This window comes from Phacochoerus africanus, chromosome 4 (assembly GCF_016906955.1).
Source record: "Phacochoerus africanus isolate WHEZ1 chromosome 4, ROS_Pafr_v1, whole genome shotgun sequence".
NCBI classification, from domain to species: domain Eukaryota; kingdom Metazoa; phylum Chordata; class Mammalia; order Artiodactyla; family Suidae; genus Phacochoerus; species Phacochoerus africanus.
The window spans coordinates 17,084,347-17,106,570 of NC_062547.1; the positions used below are offsets into that span (position 1 = coordinate 17,084,347).

At 44.7% G+C, this 22,224-nt stretch overlaps 2 protein-coding genes across 3 annotated transcripts in view; one reads left to right on the plus strand and one right to left on the minus strand.

The window, feature by feature from the left end:
- The window catches only part of CSTPP1 (centriolar satellite-associated tubulin polyglutamylase complex regulator 1), a 200,350-nt gene extending 193,845 nt beyond the window's left edge, over positions 1-6,505 (minus strand). The window contains exon 1 of one of the 2 annotated variants that reach the window (XM_047775834.1): positions 6,305-6,505. In XM_047775834.1, the coding sequence (XP_047631790.1) occupies positions 6,305-6,350 (46 nt within the window). In that variant the 5' untranslated portion in view covers positions 6,351-6,505. The remainder of the gene's footprint in view (positions 1-6,304) is intronic. The other variant, XM_047775833.1, reaches the window with a different exon arrangement.
- Positions 6,506-16,216: 9,711 nt separating this feature from the next.
- The window catches only part of LRP4 (LDL receptor related protein 4), a 54,379-nt gene continuing 48,371 nt past the window's right edge, over positions 16,217-22,224 (plus strand). Inside the window, exon 1 of the mRNA XM_047775836.1 lies at positions 16,217-16,465. Coding sequence (XP_047631792.1) covers positions 16,414-16,465 — 52 coding nt within the window. The 5' untranslated portion in view covers positions 16,217-16,413. The remainder of the gene's footprint in view (positions 16,466-22,224) is intronic.

Below are 22,224 nucleotides of genomic sequence, written 5' to 3' on the forward strand. Positions count from 1 at the left end.
GGGAAAAAAAAAAAAAAAAAAGATCAGTAACACCTAACAATCTTCAACAGAATCATATGTCAGAACTTTTGCCAAGGCCTGAAGAAACTATATTAACCTCATGACTGGAAGGGACTCTATCAGTGACTGTTGGCTGCTGTCTTTGTCCAGGTACTCCAAGAAGCAGACAAGACAGGATCAGACATGCAAGAGATATACTGGAGGGAAAGCCCTTGAGGAAAATGAGGAAGCTGGAAGAGGCTGGGACAGCTGATGGATCACAATGTGCACTGACAGAAGAGAGAGTGAGAGAGTTAGACTGCAGTGCAGTGGGTGTCCTCAAGCCTAAGTCACCATCAGAGAAGTCACATTTTGCATAAAATGACTCCCACCCAGTCATCTGGAGCAACCTGCAGGAAGTATGACCTTGGATTTTGAGAGTGTTGGATTTTGAGCTGGGGTTGGGAGTCAATTACTCTCCCCTCTCCCATAATAGATCTGAGAAGTACAATTTTACAGCTGCCACAGATGCACTACATATTTTTATAAAAGTATAATAATAATAATAGCATTTACTATTTATTGAGCACCTACCAGGTGCTCTAGAAGGAAAGATATCTTACTCATCTTTATATACCCTCTTTTTATAATTTAGATACAGTGCAGCAACCAGGTATTGCTTTAAAAGACTACATATGAGGTAAAGTGCCATTATTATCCACAGATAAGGAAACTAAGGCACAGAGAGGTAGAGTAACTTCTTCAAGGTCACACAGCCATCCCAAGAACATCAATTGTCATTAAAACTCTCCTAAATGTTTTTTCTTGGAAGTTATCTTCCTTCTTGCCTGCCTTTGAGAGACAAGTTCAATGGCAAGAGGGAACTGGAATTTTACTACTCTCTGATCCATCCTGGTGCCTAGGATGCCCCCTCCTGGCAGAAATGTTAAATTAAGCCCTTAGAGTCACCTGATCTTATTCCTGAATCGCATGCAGGTCTATGCAATAGTTAGAGCCTCATATTTGGAGCTGCCTCAAGGTATTCAAAGCATGGAATGTAACAGCATGGACTCCGGAGAATAAGAATAAGAATTCTGCTGAATAAGAATTCTTCCTCCAGGACTCACTAACTAGTTATTTAATACCTTGTAGTGCAATTTCCTCATATGTGAAATGCAGATAAAAACTGAAACTATCTTCAGGTGCATTACTGTATGTAAAGCACATAAAATGCTACCTGGTACATAGTAAGTGCTTGATAAGTCGTTATTATTGTTAGCTGCTCACACTTGGGGTACCCTAAGGTCAGACTATTCATATTCAATTTAACACATATGCAAGTATAAAGTGTCTATATTATGAAAGGTAGATATATGATGATGAGTAAGATACAATTCCTGTTCTTAGGAAACTTATTTGCAACTAATGAATTGTTTAAGAGCTCCCTTCTTAACAGGAGGAAGGTAAGCAAGGATCACTGCCCTTTATAGGTAAAAGATATTTTGGTTTGTTTATTTTTATCTTCTTGGTAGAGAGGAAAAAACATGCATGGAAACTGATGAACCTGGGTTTGAATCCCTGCTTTGCTATACATAATAGCCCATGTGACTTTGTACAAGTCAATTAGCCTTCCTAAGCCTCTGTTTACTTATTTGGAAAATGAGGAGCCGATATTAACTACTGAATAGGACTAATACTAACACATACCTTGTATAGTGGTTTTGAAGATTAAATGAGTTAAGGCACAGTGCTAAGCACATATGAAGTACTCAAAAATTATAGCTTAAAAAAATCCAATTTATTGTGATTCCTCTAAAAGTATAGCCTCCAAAGGAAAAAGACCATCTCTGATTTCCTAGTGTTATCTATTATGCAAATCCATGACCAACGTTAGTGAGAATAAGCAGTTTCCATGGAAACAAAAGGCAAATTGGAGCATGAGTGAAAGCAAGTACATCACCAATTTGGGTGGGGTAAAGCAATAAATATCGCACCCTCATGCTTATATTTGGGTCAGCACGTAGGTGGTGTGTTTTGCAAACCTGGGACCAGAACAGGCTGCCCTTCTGCTCTAGAGAGTTCTCCACACCCAACCAGATACACAGACACACCTCAGCCTCTGGCAGAAGCTTCCAATAAGTAGCTTTCATAATGCTGGAAACCTTTCAAGGGCTCCATATTTATTTCATCTCCTTACCAGACTCTCCTCTCTCTATTCAGACCTGGGCATTAACACAGTTTCTGTCATTCCATTTTGACGAATGCACAAAGGAACATCATTGCGCTGATTCTGTAATGATGATCTTAAGATCCTCAGCCATTCCAGGCCATGATTACAGGTTCCTAATCCACAAAGTCCTAGGAGAATGGATCAGTTTACGCGACACGATGAAAGATTGTTTTCTTTACTAGTGGTCAAAAAGGCAAATATAAGCCCTGGCTAGCAAGTAGAAAGGAAAATCTATAGATGTTCACTGAATAGGTATCCCTATAATTATACCAGACTACTAAAGAGGTCTCCAGATACACTTGCCAAGGGATAGTGAACTTTCACTTTTTGATGCACTGAATACCTAGAGCTTTCCTGTCTCTGCAATTTTTTTCTTCTATATGAATTTTCTTCTCTAGGCCTGGACATGTAAGTGACTTTACAAAAAAAGAAAAAACAGAAAAGCCAAGCCAAGTCAAAAAAACTTCCATAGGTATTTAAATTTTCAAATCATAAAATAAAATATTACATTAAATTAATCTATAGGGGATTAATGTTAAGTGGTCATTAAACTGAGGGTGAATGTTTCAAAACAGCAACAGCATGCCTCTAAAAGAGACCAAATTATAATGGGCAGGGTTGTTCTCAACTAAAGACAAATGCATTTCAGCAGAGTTGTATGGTCTGACAAACTATGAAGAAGCCAATTCATACTGACCCTGCTTAGGGCAGTATGAATGTCCAGTTGGTGACTAGGACAAGGAGTTAAGACACCTAAATATACAACATAACCCGAAGGAGCACTAGTCCAGGGTTCAATCTTTAGGTAAGTGGCTGGACATTAAAGATTTTTCAACCAACATGAAATCTTGAATCTGTTTATAAATTATTGTCAACACTGCCACTGAATTAGTCTTCCTGGAAAAAAGCCACCTATTTTTTTTTTTTTCTGTCTTTTGTCCTTTTAGGGCCGCACTGGCGGCATATGGAGGCTCCCAGGCTAGGGGTCTAATTGGAGCTGTTGCTGCTGGCCTATGTCAGAGTCACAGCAATGCCAGATCCTAGCTGTGTCTGTGACCTATACCACAGCTCAGCTCACGGCAACACCGGATCCTTAACCCATTGAGCAAGGCCAGGGATCGAATTCGCAACCTTGTGGTTCCTAGTCGGATTCGTTTCCACTGTGCCACAATGGGAACTCCAAAAATCCACCTATTGAAGAACCACCAACTTCTACTCACCAAAGCACTAGTATATTAAATATGTCAAGCCTTTGAGGCATATAATTTAAATATGTCAAGCCTTTGAGGCAAATATCCAAGGAACTGAACAATGGATTAGGCTTTTCAAATATTTCATGGATTCATTAGTTCTGGATAAGTAAGATAAAATACATAATATCCTTAGCAAAGTCTAGGCATTGCGAGACACTGACATTATTATTCATTGGATACAAAATTACCTGTGATATAACTATGCTGTTTCAATTGATTAGCTGATGTGGTCAATTAATCTCTCTCTTTCCCTCTCCCTCTCCCTCTGTGTGTGTGTGTGTGTGTGTGTGTGTGTGTGTGTATACATACATACATACATACACACGCACACCTTTGAAAAACCAAATAAACTTGGTGAAAAGATACTCAACTTCATAAAAGAAATGCACATTAAATCTACCCTGGGACTGTCACTTAACAGATTGAAAATATCTGATGCTTTGAGTTTGATATATTTTGTTTTAAAGACTACAGGGAAACAGGCATTCTCTTACATTGCTAGCAGCAATGTAAAATGGTACAACCCCTGTGAAAGACAATTCAGCAATATCTCTAAGTATTTAAAATGCATATATTCCTGACCCATCAATTTCATTTTGTGGAATTTATCCTTGCAGATATACTAGTAATGGAATAAAATTTCAGGTTAGTCAGTGGGGATACTTTCAATAACAGCAAAAGGCTAAAAACAGCAAAAGGCTAAAAACAACATGTCTACCAACAGAGAATTGGTCCGATAAATTATTTAAATAGTATGTAGCTAAATTTTTTTTTCTTTCTGTTTTAGGGCCACACCTGCAGCATATGGAGATTCCCAGGCTAGGGGTTGAATCGGAGCTACAGCTGCTGGCCTACGCCACAGCCACTGCAACGCAGGATCCCCGCTGCATCTTAGACCTACACCACAGCTCATAGCAATGCTGGATCCTTAACCCACTGAGCAAGGCCAGGGATCAAACCAGCATCCTCATGGATCCTAGTCGGGTTCGTTAACCACTGAGCCATGACAGGAACTCTGCTAAAATTTTTTTTTAAAGAATGAGAAAGCTCCCTACTGACACAGAAATCACTGTGAGCTATATTAAATGAAAAAAGTATATTCACCCTTATATACATATTAAACTAAACTCTGGAGAAAGATACAGAAAACCAGTACTAGTGGTTACTAAGGGGTGCTGGGGATGGATGGAAACTGACAGATGAGGGGAAAGGGCTTGGAAGAGACTTTTTATATTTTTAATACAGTTTCCATATTACTAATTCAAAATTTTAAACTAGAATTGTTTCTCATTAAAAAATGCGTATAGTACATCCATACAAGTGAATATTATTCGGTGATAAAAAAGAAATGAGCTATCATGCTGGGAAAAGACATGAAGGGATCTTAAATGCATATTGCTTAGTGAAAAAAGTCAGTCTGGAAGTTCCTGCTGTGGTGCATCGGATAGGCGGTGTCTGTGGAGTGCTGGGATGCAGGTTCTATACCGGCCCAGCACAGTGGGTTAAGGATCAGATTTTGCCGCAGGTGTAGCATAGGTTGCAAATGTGGCTTGGATCTGATCCCTGGCCCAGGAACTCCATATGCCGCAGGGCAGCCAAAAATAAATAAATTTTAAAAAGTCAGTCTGAAAAGGCTACATACTATATGAATCCAACTATTACATACTGCAAGACTCCAACTATATAACATTCTGGGAAAGTAAAATTCTAGAGATAGTAAAAAGATCAGTGGTTGCCAATGGTTGGGGGATAGAGGGAAGGATGAATAGAGCATAGAGGATTTTCAGGGCAGTGAAATCATTCTGCATAATACTATATGGTGGATACGTGACATTGTGTATTTGCCAAAACCCATAAAACTGTGCAACACACAGAGTGAATCCTAATGTAAACTGTGGATTTTAGTTAATAATGCATCAATATTGGTTCATCAAGTGTAGCACATGTACTACACTAACGTCAGATGTTACAGGGGAAACTGGGTGGGAGAGAGAGGGAGTATGGGAATACTAGTATCTGCTCAATTTTCTGTAAGCTTAAAATTGCTGTGAAAAAGTCTATTAATATTTCAAAAATGTGTGCATATATGTATGTGCATGTATATTATAGATTATAGATTATAGATATGTGTGTGTGTATAATATACACACACACATATATCCTTTTTTCACCCAGTAAATGCCTTACACACTGAAGGTACTACAGTGTGTCTAAAGTACCACAGCCACAGTCTTACTGGTCAAGAGCTCAAGCTCAGGAGTCAGCATATTAGGTTCTGGTCCTAGCTCTACCATTTTCTAGCTGAGTGGCCTTATTGGTGCAAGTTAGCTCTTCAGCCTCAGTTTCTCCGTCTGCAAAATGGAAGAAAAACAATTTCCTCCTAGGACTGTTATGAAGAATCAATAAAGAATACGTGTAAAATGTTTAGCACGGTGCCTAATGTAAAAGAAACGCTCAAAACTGTTAGTTGCCGCTATAACAGATTGCTCACAGAATGAATGATTTGGCACTTCAAGGTTTCAAGGTTACTCCACCAGCAGCAAGTCAATCATTCCCCCCAAAGGGCCCCCAATTCTCAATTCCAGCCTGTCTTGCTTTGAGAACAGTCCACATTGCCTGAGCTCCAGTGGGTACACTTCAGACCGTATATACTCCCCAGATGCCGTTTTCTCCTCCTCGCTGGGCCTGGCTCGGTCAGGCCCTGAACCGTCCCCTCCCCCTCCCCACCCCTCCCTAGCCCACCCTACTCTTTCCAACTCAGACCCCGCCACCGCCTCTTCCCCAGACTCTAGTCTAATTCGTCAGCTCGTCTTTCCTTCCCAAAGCTGAAGGAAGCGCCTACCCAGATACTCGTAGTCCGGCAGGGCTAGGCGCTCCGGACTCAGCATCCTTTGACCAGAATAGCTTCAGAGCTGCAGCTCTACGGCTTCCGGAACCCAGGTCTCAGGCTCCCTCCGTTGCCATGGCACCCACGCGGCAGGAGCAGAGGCGAAGAGGCGGAGTGGGTGTCACGCAAAGAATCTCCGTATCGCAACGCCAAGCTGGTCACACCAGTTCCGGGAGCGGTCGCTTAGCGGCGGTAGTAGTTTCCGGGGAGTCCCTTTCTTGAGGCTTTGCTTCTAGGGGAATTTGAGGTGAAGAGTTCGTTTGAAACCATCATAATTCCCGGTATCGAAGAATTATTGCCAGCCCTCCAAACAGCCAAGTTTCTGAATTTCATAACTATTCCTACTTTATAGGACTTTTATCCTAATTCACAAGAATAAATCCCACCCCTAAATTCCCATAAATATTTAATATCCTTTACCTGTTTTTCTCTCTTTATTATTTACCATCTTAATTTACTACAAAGTACTTTCACATCATATACCTTGGCTTCTCCTTGAGGTCAAGGTTGTGACTTTTCTGCCTATGACAAGGCTTGGCATCCAGAAAGTGTTCATTAAATACTCTTTGACTTCATTGATATTTCCTCTCAAATTCTTCTTTATCTTTATAGCCCTTCCTTCTACTTCTACTCCTTTCCCAAGTGTCTTTTTTTTCCCCCCCTACGAAGACATTTATCTTCGTGAAATGATGGAGTGCCCAAAGACACCTCTTGAATTTTTTTTTCTCATATCCCTAATTGCTCACTTTTCCTTTAGGAGGGGGAGAACATTCATTGGTTTTCAAGTTCCCAGACATTCGGATATTTCTCTTTTTGCTCCTCTCCACTCTCAATAACAGCTTAGTGGTGTATATCGCTTGTCACAGTTCAAACCTAGTAGAAAAAAGCCACTCTGTCCTCACTTTTTTCGTTAGTTCTCCCACACACAAGGTGAGGTTTTGTGGAAAGAAAGAAAAAAAGCAAAAACCAAAAATCATTCTATCAAAGGAATGATTGGGAAAGCAGTGGACCACCTACACTGGGAGGAAAAGGAAAGAGAAGGTTCTTCTCTTTGTGTTCTGAGTGGTCTATTCTTAGCCTTCTCCAGCAGAAGCTTCTAACCTCCTAATTCTCCCTTTCCATAAAACTGCACAAATGTCTCATTTCTAGGCTCCTGTGAGTCACTCTGAGTTTACATGCGGTAAGGATAAAAGGACAGAGCCAAACTCAGAGCAGCATTTGTTATCTTGAGGTAATAAATTTCCTAATTTGGTATTTGATGTGAAGCCCTGCAGATTTGCTCAAATGTTTGCCTTTTTCCTTCACCCTTGCCTCCTACCCCCCAAACCCCAGTGCAACTTGAAGGTATGGGAGTTCACACCTGTGACTGACTTTTTCCTGTAATATAAATAAAGGAATAGGATGGTAATTATTAAGGATTACAATTTCAGTCTATTCCCAAGCAACCTGAAGCTACTTGCAGATCATTTCATTTGTTCTTATTAAAACTCTCTAATGCACTTCTCCCTCTTCTAAGTAGGAAAACTGAGGAACATGTCAGGAAAATGACTTGTCTAACATCCAGCCAATCAGTGGGAGAGCTGGAACTGGATTTCAGTGATCCCAACCTCCAGGCTAGTGGTCTGACCGCTAAACCACTCAGCCTCTTTTTTAAGGGTTTGCTGGCTTGGTTTTTATTTATTTATTTTTCCTTTTGCTCTGCCCTGCCAGCAACTGGGAGCTTCCAGATAAAAGAAGAGAATTTTGAGTCCTGGCTGAACATTTGACATCCTCTTATTTGTGGAGCATTATCCTGGAACTTGGAAGGTGCTCCTGTTGGGGTCTGTGTGGTAGAGCTGAGAACCAGCCCCAAGAATATAGCTTTGTTTGGGCATTAACCCATTTGCGGTTATAATAATGATAAGTTTCAGCACCAGTGGCGCCCGACTGTTAATGACTCAAAGAAAGCTAAATAAGAACAAGATGTCATCTCTGGAGCAATTTGTAGGTTTTTCCTAAACTCCAGCCCTTCCATAAAAATCCCAAGGGCCCTTATATTTAAAGTCAGTCTTTCACTCTTAATGTCCTAAACACTCTGTTGAGGAGGAACACTTAGAAAAGGACAGGTGGTCGCTTGGCTAAGTCTTCAAGAAAACTTGGGGCTGCACAGAAATAGCAGGTAGCCTTTTATTGGTGGTGGAATTACTGTTTATATTTTTCTTCTTATACTTTTCTGCAGTCTTAAATTTTTCTGTAATAGGCATGTATTATAACCTGAAAACAAACAATGCGTGGTTTGAAAAATCTTTAAAATGTTTTTTAAGCAGAAGTGATGACCTTCCAGATAGTGTCTGTTTCTCCCAAAAGAAGAAGCCATTACTTTTAGATTTCTCTTCTGCCATTTATTACATGAATAGGTTTTGGCAACCTGTCAGTGGCGGAGGAAGTTTTTTGGTGAAACATACGAAATATTGGGTCTTAAAAGGGAAAATACACACAAGAATTGTTCACATCACATGTATTTCTGTGTCCCTGTTGAGTGTTAAGGAAAGAAAAAAAAATTTTTTTCAGCCTTCAATTTAGATGGGCTTTTTGGGTTCTTAAATTACCATTACATACTTCTGAGAATTTTACATAAGCAAATAACCATCCGGTAAAGAGGTAGATCAGAAATCAACTCACAATCCTGAAACTAAGCAAGTGATATGAAATTGATCAAAACAGAGAGGGCAAGAGATGTGTCAGTCAGTACCACAGCATAAGGAATGGAAACACTGAACTCAAAACAATAGGAAAAATACGAGAGGATATGTTGAGACATCAATTTATCAGATTACAATTCCTAATTATAAAGAGAAAATTAATAGACATCTCTGGCTCTGCAGAGGACCTATGAAGAAATCGATAGGGAAGAAAATCCTCCCTGGAATTGAAAACTACAGAAAAGCAAACATAAATGTACCAAAAAGATTTAAACCTCAAGGAAACAATAGGGAAAGAAAAATGCAGTCTGAATTATTGCTACAAAACAGGTTCAAGAAACTAGGACAAGCTTTTATCAACTCATCAAGCAGAAAGATGCTAAAGGCAAAGTAGCTACTAAGAAATGCAGGTCATGAAATTCATGCTGAGCTACTAGGCTCTTCTTAAAAGACTTATCTTCCACAAGAACAAAGCAGAAGCGAGGTGTGATGCCACTGTATGAGATTTACATGTTTAGTTAAAAGTGCTATTTACAGACAAATCATTTTAGACTGCCACAGATCAACAGTCCAGAGTGTTGGGAGAATTTACAAGGAAAAAGAAATGTTCACAAACTCTTGGACACTTAAGAATAGCTAATGTGAGAAAGTGGTTAAGAGGACATTGTTTAACTTGAACTGGCGCTCAAAGACAATTACAGACTTGCACCTTGTTATATTTTCAAATGCTGCAAAAAAGAGTTGAGAATTATACTTTTATACAGTTTAAAAGGGAAGAATTTTTTTTATTAGTTTGGGGCTTTTGTTTTGTTTGTTTTGTTTTGTTTTGGCTGCACCTGCTGCATGTGAAAGCTCCTGGACCAGGAATGGAGCCCATGCCACAGCACTGACCTGAGGTTCTGCAGTGACAACACTGGATCCCTAACCCACTGTGCCACAAGAAAATTGCCAGGGAAAAATTTTTCTTGGTAGCCCACAAAAATTAGCTGTGCCTTCCTCTGTCCTGGAGTATGCACCTTGATAAACATTTATGTCATTAAAAACAAACAAAAAATGGAGTTCCCACTGTGGCTCAGCAGTAATGAACCTGACTAGTATCCATGAGGACTCGGTTCCATCCCTGGCTTTTCATCAGTGGGTTAAAGATCCAGCGTTGCTGTAGCTGTGGCATAGGCTGGCAGCTATAGCTCTGATTCGACCCTTAGCTTAGGAACTTCCATGTGCCAAGGGTGGGGCCCTAAAAAGACCACACACACAAACACACACACACACCTATTTGAATTCTCCTACTAGACTGTGAATTCCTGGAAGGAAGAGTTTCCATTTGTCTTTATATTTCTAGGACCATGCATAGTAATTGACAGAATAAATGCCTGTTAATTAGACTTTTCCCCCTATTTTAGGTTGAAAGTCTAGAAATGAAAGCCATCCAATCCATAGGATTCATGGGAACCAATTCATGACAAAAACTCATTAAATAAAAAGGCCAACAAATGGCAAGGCATCATTGGGAAGATTTAAAAATCAAAGAAAAAAAAAGGAGTTCCCTGGGATCAGGCATTGTCACTGTTGTGGTTCCGGTTTGATCCCTGGTCCAGGAACTTTTGCGTGCTATGGGCGCGGCCAAAGGAAAAAAGGAAGAAAAATCAATCAGCATTGATGACTCTTCCCTACATCTAAATACTGTCTGTAACAGGTCACCATTTCTTTTTTTTTTTTTTGTCTTTTGTCTTTTTGTTGTTGTTGTTGTTGTTGTTGCTATTTCTTGGGCCGCTCCCGTGGCATATGGAGGTTCCCAGGCTAGGGGTCTAATCAGAGCTGTAGCCACCGGCCTACACCAGAGCCACAGCAACTCGGGATCCGAGCCTCGTCTGCAACCTACACCACAGCTCACGGCAACGCCGGATCGTTAACCCACTGAGCAAGGGCAGGGACCGAACCCGCAACCTCATGGTTCCTAGTCGGATTCGTTAACCACTGCGCCACGACGGGAACTCCAGGTCACCATTTCTTAAATACCCAGGGAAAAAGCAACTAACTCAACAAAAGACACAGAGACAATCCTGCATGTAGACAAGCTAAGAGAACTAGTTCAGGTGGATGAGAGGGAATCTACTGAGAATCATTAAATAAACCGAGACTGTGGAAATTCCCACATTTTAGAATCTTAGGATAAAAAGCTGCAGTCTCCACTGTCAATTTTCTTTCTCCTACAAGCCATCCTCTACATTGTTACAAGAGTTTATTGCTCTAAAATTCAAACTTAACCACATTGCTTTCTTACTTTGAAAACATTGCTTAACTCACCATTATTAGGATGAAGCAAAATTCATTAACATGGAGACATATATATTCCTTCACAGTCTTGTGCAAACCTACTTTTCCAGCCACTTTGCCATTCACCCTTCCTTACACAGTTAATACTCTAGCCATACTTTCCCACGCACTATCCCCAAACATACTGAGCTCTCTCATACACTCTTGCTTTGGCATAAGCACTTCTCCCCACCTAGAATGTACCTCTCCCACATCTCTGTCTAGTAAACTCTTATACAGCCTATAAAACCTCGGCAAAATGCCACTACTTCCATGAAACTTTATTCAATCTCCTAAAAAAAATAGGGTAAATGCAGTGGATGAAAACAAGGCAAATGTGGGTGGGTGGGTGGGTAAGTTCTGAGGCTGTGACACGGAGTTGAAACCAGCCATGGAAGAGTCTGGGGGAACAGCATTCTAAGAGATAGCTCCTGCCAAAAAAAATAAATAAATAAAAGGGGGGGGGGAAATGATAGCATGTTACAGAGCTGAAAGCAAGCCAGTGTGGCTAGAGCAGAATGCGGAAGGGGAAAAGCCGTCAAAGAGGTAGGCAGAGGCCAGGTCATGAAGACTTTGAAGGACACATGAAAAGTATGGATATTATTCTGAGTACAGTAGGCAGCCATTGGAAGGTTTTAAGCCCAGTAATAACATGAGCTGATCTGGTTTTTAGAAGTCCGTGTGGCTCCTGCGTAGAAAGTGTGTTATAAAGGGGCATGTGTGAAAACAGACCATTTACATAGATGCTTAATTCATGTTTGTTACTGAAGAGTATTTCTTCATTGATCCTTTGGTTTGTCCACCACTCTGAATTCATCTTTGCTGCTGAAATATGCAAAATGTACTGAGAAGTTTGCTACCAAGCCTCTACTTACACATGTAAGGTGTAAGCCAGGTGTGTACTGAGCTTTCAGGAGATAAAAAAATATGCTAAGAAGTCCCTCTTTTCAGGGCATGCCCCAGGTTAGGCCAGGGAACTGAAACAGCCATGGTACCCAGATCTTGACTCAAATGCTGCTGCTGAACTGGAGCATGAAAAGTGGTGGTCCTAGAAGTGGTGCTGTGGAGGGTTTGCAATTAAAGTAAGCACAGAAAAGCAAATCAGACTATTCCTTTATACTTTCATTTTTTCCTCTGATCTCCAAAAAAAGGCCCCTGAACCTAGATAAAAGCATACCCATTGCTAAAAGTTAGCAATATTTCTCGATAAATCCTATAGACTTCTGGCTCAGGGCCTCTGTATATGTGGTTCCTTCGGCCTAGGAGACCCGCCCCATCCACTCTTAGCCTTTTTTCCTTCTTTTTTTTTTTTACTTTTTCAGCTGCACCCATGGCAATACAGAAGTTCCAAGACCAGGGATCTAATCTGAGCAGCAGCTGAAACCTATGCCACAGCTGCAACAATGCCAGATCCTCAATCCACTGCATCACAGTGGGAACTCCCAGCCTAATGAATCTTACTCAGCTTAAGTATTAAGTGTCTCTTTCAGGCCTTGAACCCCCAAATCTAAACCATCTGTCATTTCATAGAATTCTGTACTTTTTCTATACTTTTCCCTATCATTTGCAGCTTGTTTTTCTTTTTGGTTTGTTTGTTTTTGGCTGCACCTGAGGCGCGCAGAAGTTCCTGGGCCAGGAATCGAACCTACACCACAGCAGTGACCTGAGCCACAGCAGTGACAATGCAGGATCCTCAACCCACTGAGCACCAGGTAACTCCTCTTTTGTAGCTTTAAATTCATTTGTGACATCATTCTTTTGATGCTTCTACGTACATGTAACCTTCCCAACCATCAGATTGTAAGGTCCGGGGACCCACTGCATCTGTCTACCCCTGTTACTACAGTACGTGGCACATAATATACCCATAATAAATACTTACTTTTACTAAGTGAGTAAATATGAGAAGTAGGCATACCTAGGCAGATAGGTCTAGGACTCTTTAACTCCTTTAGCTGTGCTTTCTTTAGTTTTCCCTTCTATAACTTTAATAACTCCTTCCCTCCATTTTTACAAGACAGTGGTTCTACAGAGAAGATGGAGCAATTCTTTGCAGACTCATCATGTTCTTAATCGTTTAAATCAGGGTCCCTCAATCTCAGCACTATTACCATCTGGGGCTGGATAATTCTTTGTTGTGAGGAGGGATGTCCTGTTTATTGTAGGATATTTAGCAGCATCCTTAGCCTCTAGTCATTATTTGCCAGTCATACTCACTCCCCAAAATGTCTCCAGGTATTGTCCTATGTCTGCAAAATCACTCTTGATCGAGAACCACTGTTTTTAAGTGTGAAATGGAAAGCCATTTTCTCTTTTAGAAGAGTTATGTTTAGAAATTCAGGTTGATGATGCCTGGGTTGCAAGAGGACTCTACCAACCCAACTGGATCAAAATCGTGCCCATTTCTATCTTGTTTCTGTAGCACTCCCTGTATTCCCTTCAAAAAGGCCATTAGTGATGGTCTAATTCAGGACAATATTCTGATCTTGGAAATTCAGTGCCCTGGTCTGTCCTAGAAGGATGAGGGAAACGGGTGGTGTTTCTGCGGAAACCAATGTCTCTGAGACCCCTCTGGAATTGGCAACCCCCTACAACTTTTCTAGGGGAATGTCCCAAAGGACAATAAAAGGGAGACAAACAGCCCATTCTGGCATGCTTTTCAGGATCTTTCACTCCGAACAAGAAAGTCTGAGAGGCCTGGTAAAAATAAATATGGCTTAGCACTCCTGGCACAAGAGCAGTTTCTGACAGCCAAGACTTAACTCACCCTAGGGGGTGACCCAGCCAGGGACTATGCACGAAGTTCCCTTCTACCCATTGATATTCCCAGTGACTCACAGCAGCTAGGGATGGCTCTGTGCACCAGAACTGTGCTGAACTGTGGAGGAGGAGGGATGCACACAGAAAATGCAGTCTCTTGGGCCTGAGTCAGACAGGGACAGCCAGCCTCCCTGTTCCTCCTCAATCCCAGAAAAACAACACAAATCATGCCTTCTGGAAAGGAACCTGTCCTGTGAATACAGAGTGGAAATTGTTTATAGATTCTTAATCCCCTGACATTGAAAGTATGGTGGCTGCTTGTCTTGGATTTGGGGAGAAAAATGTATTCATTATACCACATGTCCTTAGTTTTCATGTGGAAAAAATATACATGGTCTCCAGAATCATAAAGTCTTCCTCAACAGGATGAAAAGTGACCCTTTCTAAGCAACATTTATTGAAACCCTGAGACCAAAGAAGCCTGCATCAAAACCATTGTTGGGAGAGGGGACTGAGAATCAGTCTTTACTTTTTCATTATCTTCTCCTTGGATTTTAGGCTACGATGACATAGGCCTTGAAGGTTGACATCTTTCCTAGCAGTAAGATCTATAAACATGACCTGACTCGACTGCCGCCTACAGTCAGCAGAAAGAACTACACACACAGAAAATGCCTCCCTGTTAGTTACCAAGGTGATGTTAGTTCAACCACATTTCATCTGCTTGAAAATTTCAGGCAGAACATAATGGAGAAGTACCAGCTAAGAAGGAGTTAACACCACATTTTTTTTTTTTTGGTTGCTGTTGCAAAGTTAATGTTAGCTTTGGTCAAAGATGGTAATTTGAACTGAAAGCCTTTGAAAAATTGTAAAGATGAAATGGCAACCAATCCATTGGAGAAACCTCCTAATATCCTCTTTGCACTATACCAAATTACTTACCCCCCCGGTGAACACAGGGCATTTGGGTCTTCCTGACTCTCTTTACTAGTGAGAAGAAAGTGGTTTAACAAAATGGCAGATGATCCGAAGCCAGGAACCGTCGGCATACTAGCTTGGAGGGAAAAGTGGTTCACAGGACCCTGAGGAAGTTGCGGACTTGGACAAAAGTAGCAAGACAAGACTCAACCTGGAAAATGGAAGGTGGTAACAAAATTAATGCACATTATTAATATGCACTGGGGAGAGGCAGAGACCACAAGGCTGACAAGAGAGGAATTTATAACTTTAGGTTATTTAATTCAAAAGTTAAATCTTGCTAGAAGGCCGTACAGACTGAAGCTAGAAGGAGGCTGAGGTCCCTGACAAGAGTACAACTGCAAGTAAGGACTTTCTTCCTTACCCCCTTCCTTCCTCGGCAGGATCAGAAAGTCAAAGAAGGTGAAGAGGCTAACGACTCCGACTGACAAAGACAGCGAGGAGGAACTACGTCTGGGCCAATTCTGGACGTCTGAGCTGGGGCGACAGGACCCAGACAACCACCTCAGGAAATGAGTAAATGAAAAGGAGAGCTCGTGGAATGATTTAGCCCCAGAACAACGCTGCCTAGACGGGATGGGGGGAGGGGGGAGCAAGAAGAAAATCTCAGAAGAGGAATTTTGACGGTGAGAACTCTAGCTAAGATACAGCACTCCAGGCCCCCTGATGTCCCTTGTTTGATGTCCGTAAAGACCGGGAGGATTATGCATTAGCCAGTCTTGTGTATTCTGAGACATCAATAAAGTCTGGACTTGGGGCCGGTAGGGGGGCCGGGGTCACGTCCAGACGACTAGGGTCAGCCCGGGTGCCCCTCTCTGGCATAGAGCTAGAGAGCGGGATCCAAGAGTTGCCGCTAGGATAGTATTTTTTTTAAGCTAAGGACTTTCGAGTGGTAGCAATGGGGACAGTAAGGGGGCATCTCTCGAGGGCTAGGAATGTGGGGGCGGCCTGAAGAGGAGCAGGGCCAGCGCTGGAGGCGCGGGCGGGTGGGGTCCAGGGACCGGGGGGCGGGGGCCGAGGGCGGGAAGGGGACGGGCCGGCGCTGGGGGCGGGACCAGGCGCGGTGGCGGTGGCGGGGGCTGCGGCGCGGGGGGCGGGGCGGCCGGGCCTGGGACACCCCCTCCCGGTCCCCTGGCGGGGCGGCTTCGGCTCCGGCAGCACTGGAGGAGGCAGCAGCGGCCGGAGGGCGACTTAGGGGCGCGCCCGCCGCGGTGGACCCAGACGCTTCCCTTCGGGTATCCACCTCCGACTCCCTCCGCCGCGCCGTCCCTCGGGAGCCGGCGGGACCCCAGGCCGGCAGGGAGCGCCGGCGGCGGCGGACGCGGCACCATGAGGCGGTCGTGGGGCGCGCTGCTGCTTGGCGCCCTGCTCTGCGCACACGGTAAGGGGCGCCGCCGCGCCCTCGCCGACCGGCCGGCCGGGAAAGTTTGTCTCCGGGTCCGGCCGCTGCAGGACCCACCGTCCCGAGAGCGGGATGGTTCAGGCTAGGGCCTGAGACCCCTCGCCCTCACGCCGAAGAGAAGCCCGGAGATTGCATGCCGGGGAGGGGACCGGGAGCTCCCCCAGCGCCTCCAGTCCGAGACCGGGCAGCGGCAGAGGAGCTCCCTGGGCTCGGGGCTGGGCCAGGCTGGGGGAAGATCGTAGGCGCTCGCTCCCCTTCCCTCGCTGCTCTTTGAAGAGCCTGAGGTGCTTCCCTTTGAGGTTTAGACAGGGTCCCTGTGTCCTTGGTGCGAATGAATGCATGCGAAGAAAGGGAGGCCGGGAAGGATGGTCGCTAAACCATAAACTGTTAAAACCCCTCCTTCCAGGGGGGTCTCGGGCGGATTTCGGAGAGAAGCCCCAGTGGAATCTGAATACATGAGCTCCGGGGGTCCCTCGGCTCGAGGAACGGCTCCTCGGACTCCAGACCATGCTCCGGCCGAGGGTCTTTGGGCACTGCTTACTCGCAGCATCTCCACTTAGTGGTGTTTTGGGTTCCCTCTCCTGGCTGCGACCAATCAGCTCCCTGCCCTGGATCCTTCGTGGGGCGGGGGAGGGGGGGGCGGGAGACAGGGTTGGAAAGGGGGCAGAGGAGGGACATACGGAAGAAACTGCTGGAAGGCTCGCTCAGATCCGTCTTGGCCGGGATAGGGGGGCGGGTATCGCCGAACCTGAGAAGGAAGCCTCCTGGCCCGCGGCAGTGGCCCTCTGGGGAGCTGGAGGGATGGCAGCAGGACTGCTGCTTCATCTGCTCCTTATTAATAACTTGTTTGGTGCCCGTACGCAACTGTTGTGTGTGATTAGGGCTCCAGTGGAATCTTGTTTCTCTGCAGCCGCCTAGGACCATGGGGGCAGCCCGTGATTTAGCAGCTGCCTCTAGTTTGTGCCCAAAGATCAAAGAAGTTTGATCTTTGAACCCCAACCCTGTTCACACACCTCTGTTCAGCCGGGGAAGATCCGAATCTTCCCATTCTCCCAGTAGCCCCTATGAAGCTGTGGGGTTCGGAATGGAGGGGTCTGTAGACCACAGCTTTGCACTGATTCTTTCTTTAACGTAAAGGGAACTCGTGTGGAAATAGAGCAGATCTCGGAACTTGCCTGGCGGGGCGTAGAGATGCCTGAGCACTTGTTTTAAAGATTGGTTTACCTCCCCAAACCAAAACAGAGTTCTCGCGTCTGTTATTTAACCAACCCGTGGGTTTTAAATGACTTTTTCCATGCCCACTCTAACCCGACCGAGTTCTTAACTCTTCCTCTCCGAGTCGCCTGGCCGACCCGCGTTCCTCTGCGCACTACGCTCTCCCCCTCCCGGGCTCTCTCCTAGAAGGTTATTTGTAGCCTCTTTGGCGTGTCGGGACAGCGGCCCTACTGGGGTAGGAATGTAGCTGCTCTTCCCACCACATGGGCCCCTTAAAGGGACAGCTATGCTTTTTGGGGGCTTTCCCCCTTCGGGCTGCAAGGGAAGGGGATGGAACTTTCCTCTTGGCCCCCTGGAGGAAGTTTTGAAAAAGATCAAGGGAAATGGCACTGCACTGAAAAAAGGGGACTAAAACGGATACCAACAAAGCCAGAAAGGAGATTGTCGCTTTCTGCCCTAGGGAAAGAGGAGCTGGAAGGTTCCGGGTTGAGACTGGCCAAGAGGATTTTATTGCTGCAGAGCTGTCAAAACTGCATACACTACATCTGCATTGAGAACCGGGATAGAAAATTGTGTATATTTAATGCTTTACAGAAGAAAGATGGGAGGGCTCTTCGTAACTCTTTGGGTTCTTTTTAAGGACAAAACATTTAATAGAAACTTCTAAGCATGGGAGGCTTTCTTTGCGCGTGCGTAAGGTAACTCAGTGGCACCAAGATCTAAACTTCGCCTGGCTTGATACTGAGCCATCTTCAGAGTCCTGGAGGGGACAGACTCATGGTTCACCAATGAGACTGAGCAATTGCTCAACCAAAAATACCACCACAAGGACCCCACACTATATTTCAGAGGCTCAGGGAGAAGACAGTGTGTCATAGTAGATCAGATTGGCAGATTTGACCTAGGCTAGGAATGAATTCGATGCACTAAAATTTGAGGTGCCTATTTGGATGCTGCTAGTACTTGGGGCTTTTCCTAGAGTCTGTGGGGTTTGGCTTGAGCCTATATAATTCTCCAATCTTAAAGACTTTTGGAAGAAAACTTGATTGCTGGTAGAAGCCCTGGGTATCTTCCTGCTAAGGGTTGATCTGAGGTCTCAGACAAATCTACAGCCATTTGAGGCATAGACACCCTCTTTATCTTGGAAATCCCAGGAAAGTGAAAAGTTGAAAATTCTGCCCAAAAGTGCTTTGGTAGATAGAGAGTCATACTCTTCTGCAAAAGAGTAGAGCTGAGGAGTTCCCTTAGTGGCTCAGCAGTAGCAAACCCAGCTAGTATCCTTGAGGACTCAGGTTTGATCCCTGGCCTCACTCAGTGGGCTAAGGATCCAGCGTTGCCATGAACTGTGGTATAGGTTGCAGACGAGGCTCGGATCTGGCATTGCTGTGGCTGTGGTGTAGGCCAGCAGCTGTGGCTCTGATTCAACCCCTGACCTGGGAACTTCCATATGGTGCGGGTGTGCAGCCCTAAAAAGACAGACAGAACGTAAGAGAGAGAGAAAGAAAAAAAAAAAAGAAGCAAAGAAAGAAAGAAAGAAAGAAAGAGTGGAGCTGGGACTGGTTTCTTTTCCATCTGGTGTTGTCATGGTGCTTGGTTGACCTTGTCCTTGATCTTACTGAACTTGTGAAAGATGCTTGGCTTGTCACTGATTTTGGATTTCCTCTTCTGTCCCCTGTTGACTATCAGATAACATCTTTGGGACTGGCACATGGTATTAAGAATGACAGGTGCAAGGGAACTGAGTATGGCAGTGTCTGATACATAGCATGTTGGCCATGTCCATTTTCTGGGCCAGCAGAGAACACAGGTCGTCACAGAGGACAGGATGTCTTACAGGTCTTTCTCGATCTTTCTACTGATTGACTGCTAATCTTGATCCCTAAGAAGAAGGAAAATGGGAGAGACTAGCTATGTTGCTTCTTTGAAGAGACAATCCTAAGAGCTTCCTGAATAGGAAGAGAATTTCAGAGACTACTTTAAGAAGCAGTCTTGTCTCTTTTTTTATGATTGGATGCATCTCATAATTATGAGACAGTTCCACGTCCTTGGCTGACTAGGTCTGTGAGCCTGTTCCAGCCATAGTCTCTACATTCCTTGATGCATAAGTTTTGTCACAGTTGCCTAAACATGGGGCGTCTGGGCCCCAGACTATGTCTGGATTACCATCTCACCCTCAGCATCGGAAGCCCTTCTCCCCTTCTCAGCCTGGTGGGATTCAGTGTCCCAGGAAAGACTTCATGCCGACTAGCTGGCTGGCAGAGTCAGGGTTTGGCCCTATAAATAGCTCTGATGAACGCCTGTGCTTGCCTTTCTCCTTCCAGCTTTGAGCTGACAGCGTCAGGTTCTTTCTCCCCAGCACACCCAGGAACACTCCCTAAACTGGGCTCTGCACCCATTCATTTGTTCATTCATTCCACAAACACACATTTATCAAGCACTAATCTAATGACTGCGTACATCAGGGAGCACAGGCAGACCTGGGTTTGAATCTTGGCTTCGGCACTTCTTGGCGACTCTGTACAAAACACTTAATTTCTCTAAAGTTTAGGGTTCTTGGCTTTAAGTGGGGGGGAGGGATGGAGTAGGTATACATTTTTCACATGAGGATATTTTCAAAATTAAATGAAATAATAATATGTTCAAAGTTTCTGCACAGAGTCTAAGAACTGCTGTGTTACTGTAGGCCTGTGTAAATGTTAGTTTGTTATAAATGGATTCGAGGTGGTTCTCACCTTTGGGCTATAGGAGCGGAGCAAACAAATAATTATACTACAGTGTCATGTGCTAAAATGGAGATGTGGCCTTTCATTCATTTTAGCTGGTTTTTGCTTGCTTACTTGCTTGCTTGCTTCCTTCCTTCCTTTCTTTCTATCTTTCTTTTTCTCTTTCTTTCAGATTTACCCCCTTCTTTTCCCCCTTGAAAACCCAGTGAACCTCAGCATAGTTCCCTCCTGTCCACTCTTCAGAAAAGAGTTCTCTTAGGCTCTATCGTGAGTCTAGGGGGCCCACTCTGCCTTAGTTCTCCTGGGAGGAGGCCTGGGAGGTGGGGCTTTCTTCTCAGAGCTTCCCTGTTAAAAGCCTGGTGGTCAGGGATGCAGCCAGGCATCTCACCCTCAGGTTGCTGTGACCCGGGGTGAGAGGTGTTGGCCGCGGTCTCTTGTAGCTGGAACAATTTAGAATTCCAAGCTCTCCCTCCCACTGGCCTGGGAAAGGAGTCAGGCCCCAGAGCTCATAAGGTAGTAATTGCCCCAATTTGGGGGCTGGGCTGTCGCAAAGCTGCCTTCCTTGTGACTGCTGTCTTCCATCAGGAATCCTGTCAGCGTGGAGGGATAATTGATTTGGGTCTCAAGCCTACGACTCACTACCCACCCCCGCAGCCCCCAGCTCCTCCACCCCCAAGTTTGACCCCTGTTGTCTCTTTGTGTCTTCCGTTTAAGTTCCTGCCAGTGATGTGATGTTTGGGGGTGGGGGCTGCAGAAAGTTGACCGTAACCCAGAGTAGCCATTAAAAAGAGCTGATTTTGCAGCTTCCTGGCCGTCATTTGACTCCATTTTCTGTTCTGCATTTTTGATTTAGCAAGACGCAAACATCCTTGGTGCCCTTGGGCACCTCTTACACCCTCCCGAGCAAACTTCTTTCTTTCACGGCACGTAGGCATTTGCATCCTTGCTCACAGCTGAGTGGATTGCCTGCAAGATTCCCTAGCGTCCTGCTCCCCTGCTCATTCAGGTTAGAGTGAGGAGGGGAAGGGTGCTGCCTGAGACACAGCTGGGGAAAGCTGTGCTGAGACTCACTGCAAGCCCTGACACAGCCTACGGGAGCTCCCCCCCTCACCTCTGTACAGAGCCCAGAGCCAGGAGGATTGGAGTTGCCGGAAACAAAAGACTGGGAGCAAACCTCCCATCTGGCTGAGAAGCAGCACAAAGGTGCTGTTGCATAATTTATCACCGGTGGTTTTCTGGGGCCAGGAAGCTCCTGGCTCCAGGCAGCGCCTTTTGTGGGGAGAGGGACCCTCCTTGCCATCTGGGTGTAGGGCCAGGTCGGTACAGGGTAGCTACTGGGACAGGCACCCCAGCACAGGAAAAAAAGAAGCTTCCAGGTTAGAAATGCCTCCTCGCTTAGCAGCTCCACTTCCGGCCTGGCCTGCAGAGCGGGGATGGAGGAAGTGCACCAAGCCTTCCCTTTGCTGGCCCCAGCCTTGGGAACCCGACGGTCACCATGGCACAGATGAGGACAAGAGACAGTTTCTCTGCTGGGTTGACTACAGCCTTCTGGAAACCAGATACAGATGTCAGGTTATAATATCCATAAGCTTAGCAAGTAAGAAAGGGGAGTTCCCTTGTGTTCTTCCCACTCCTGGCCGCACTCACCAGGCAGTTTAAATGAGAAATGTCAACCACAGGTTCCGAGAAGCAGTAAAAGTAAAGGGCTCTTCACCTCTCATTCTCCCCAGATGAGAACTTCTGCTCCTCCGGGAATGACCTCTGGTGACCAATTTTGCACATATGTCGTTTTACACCACA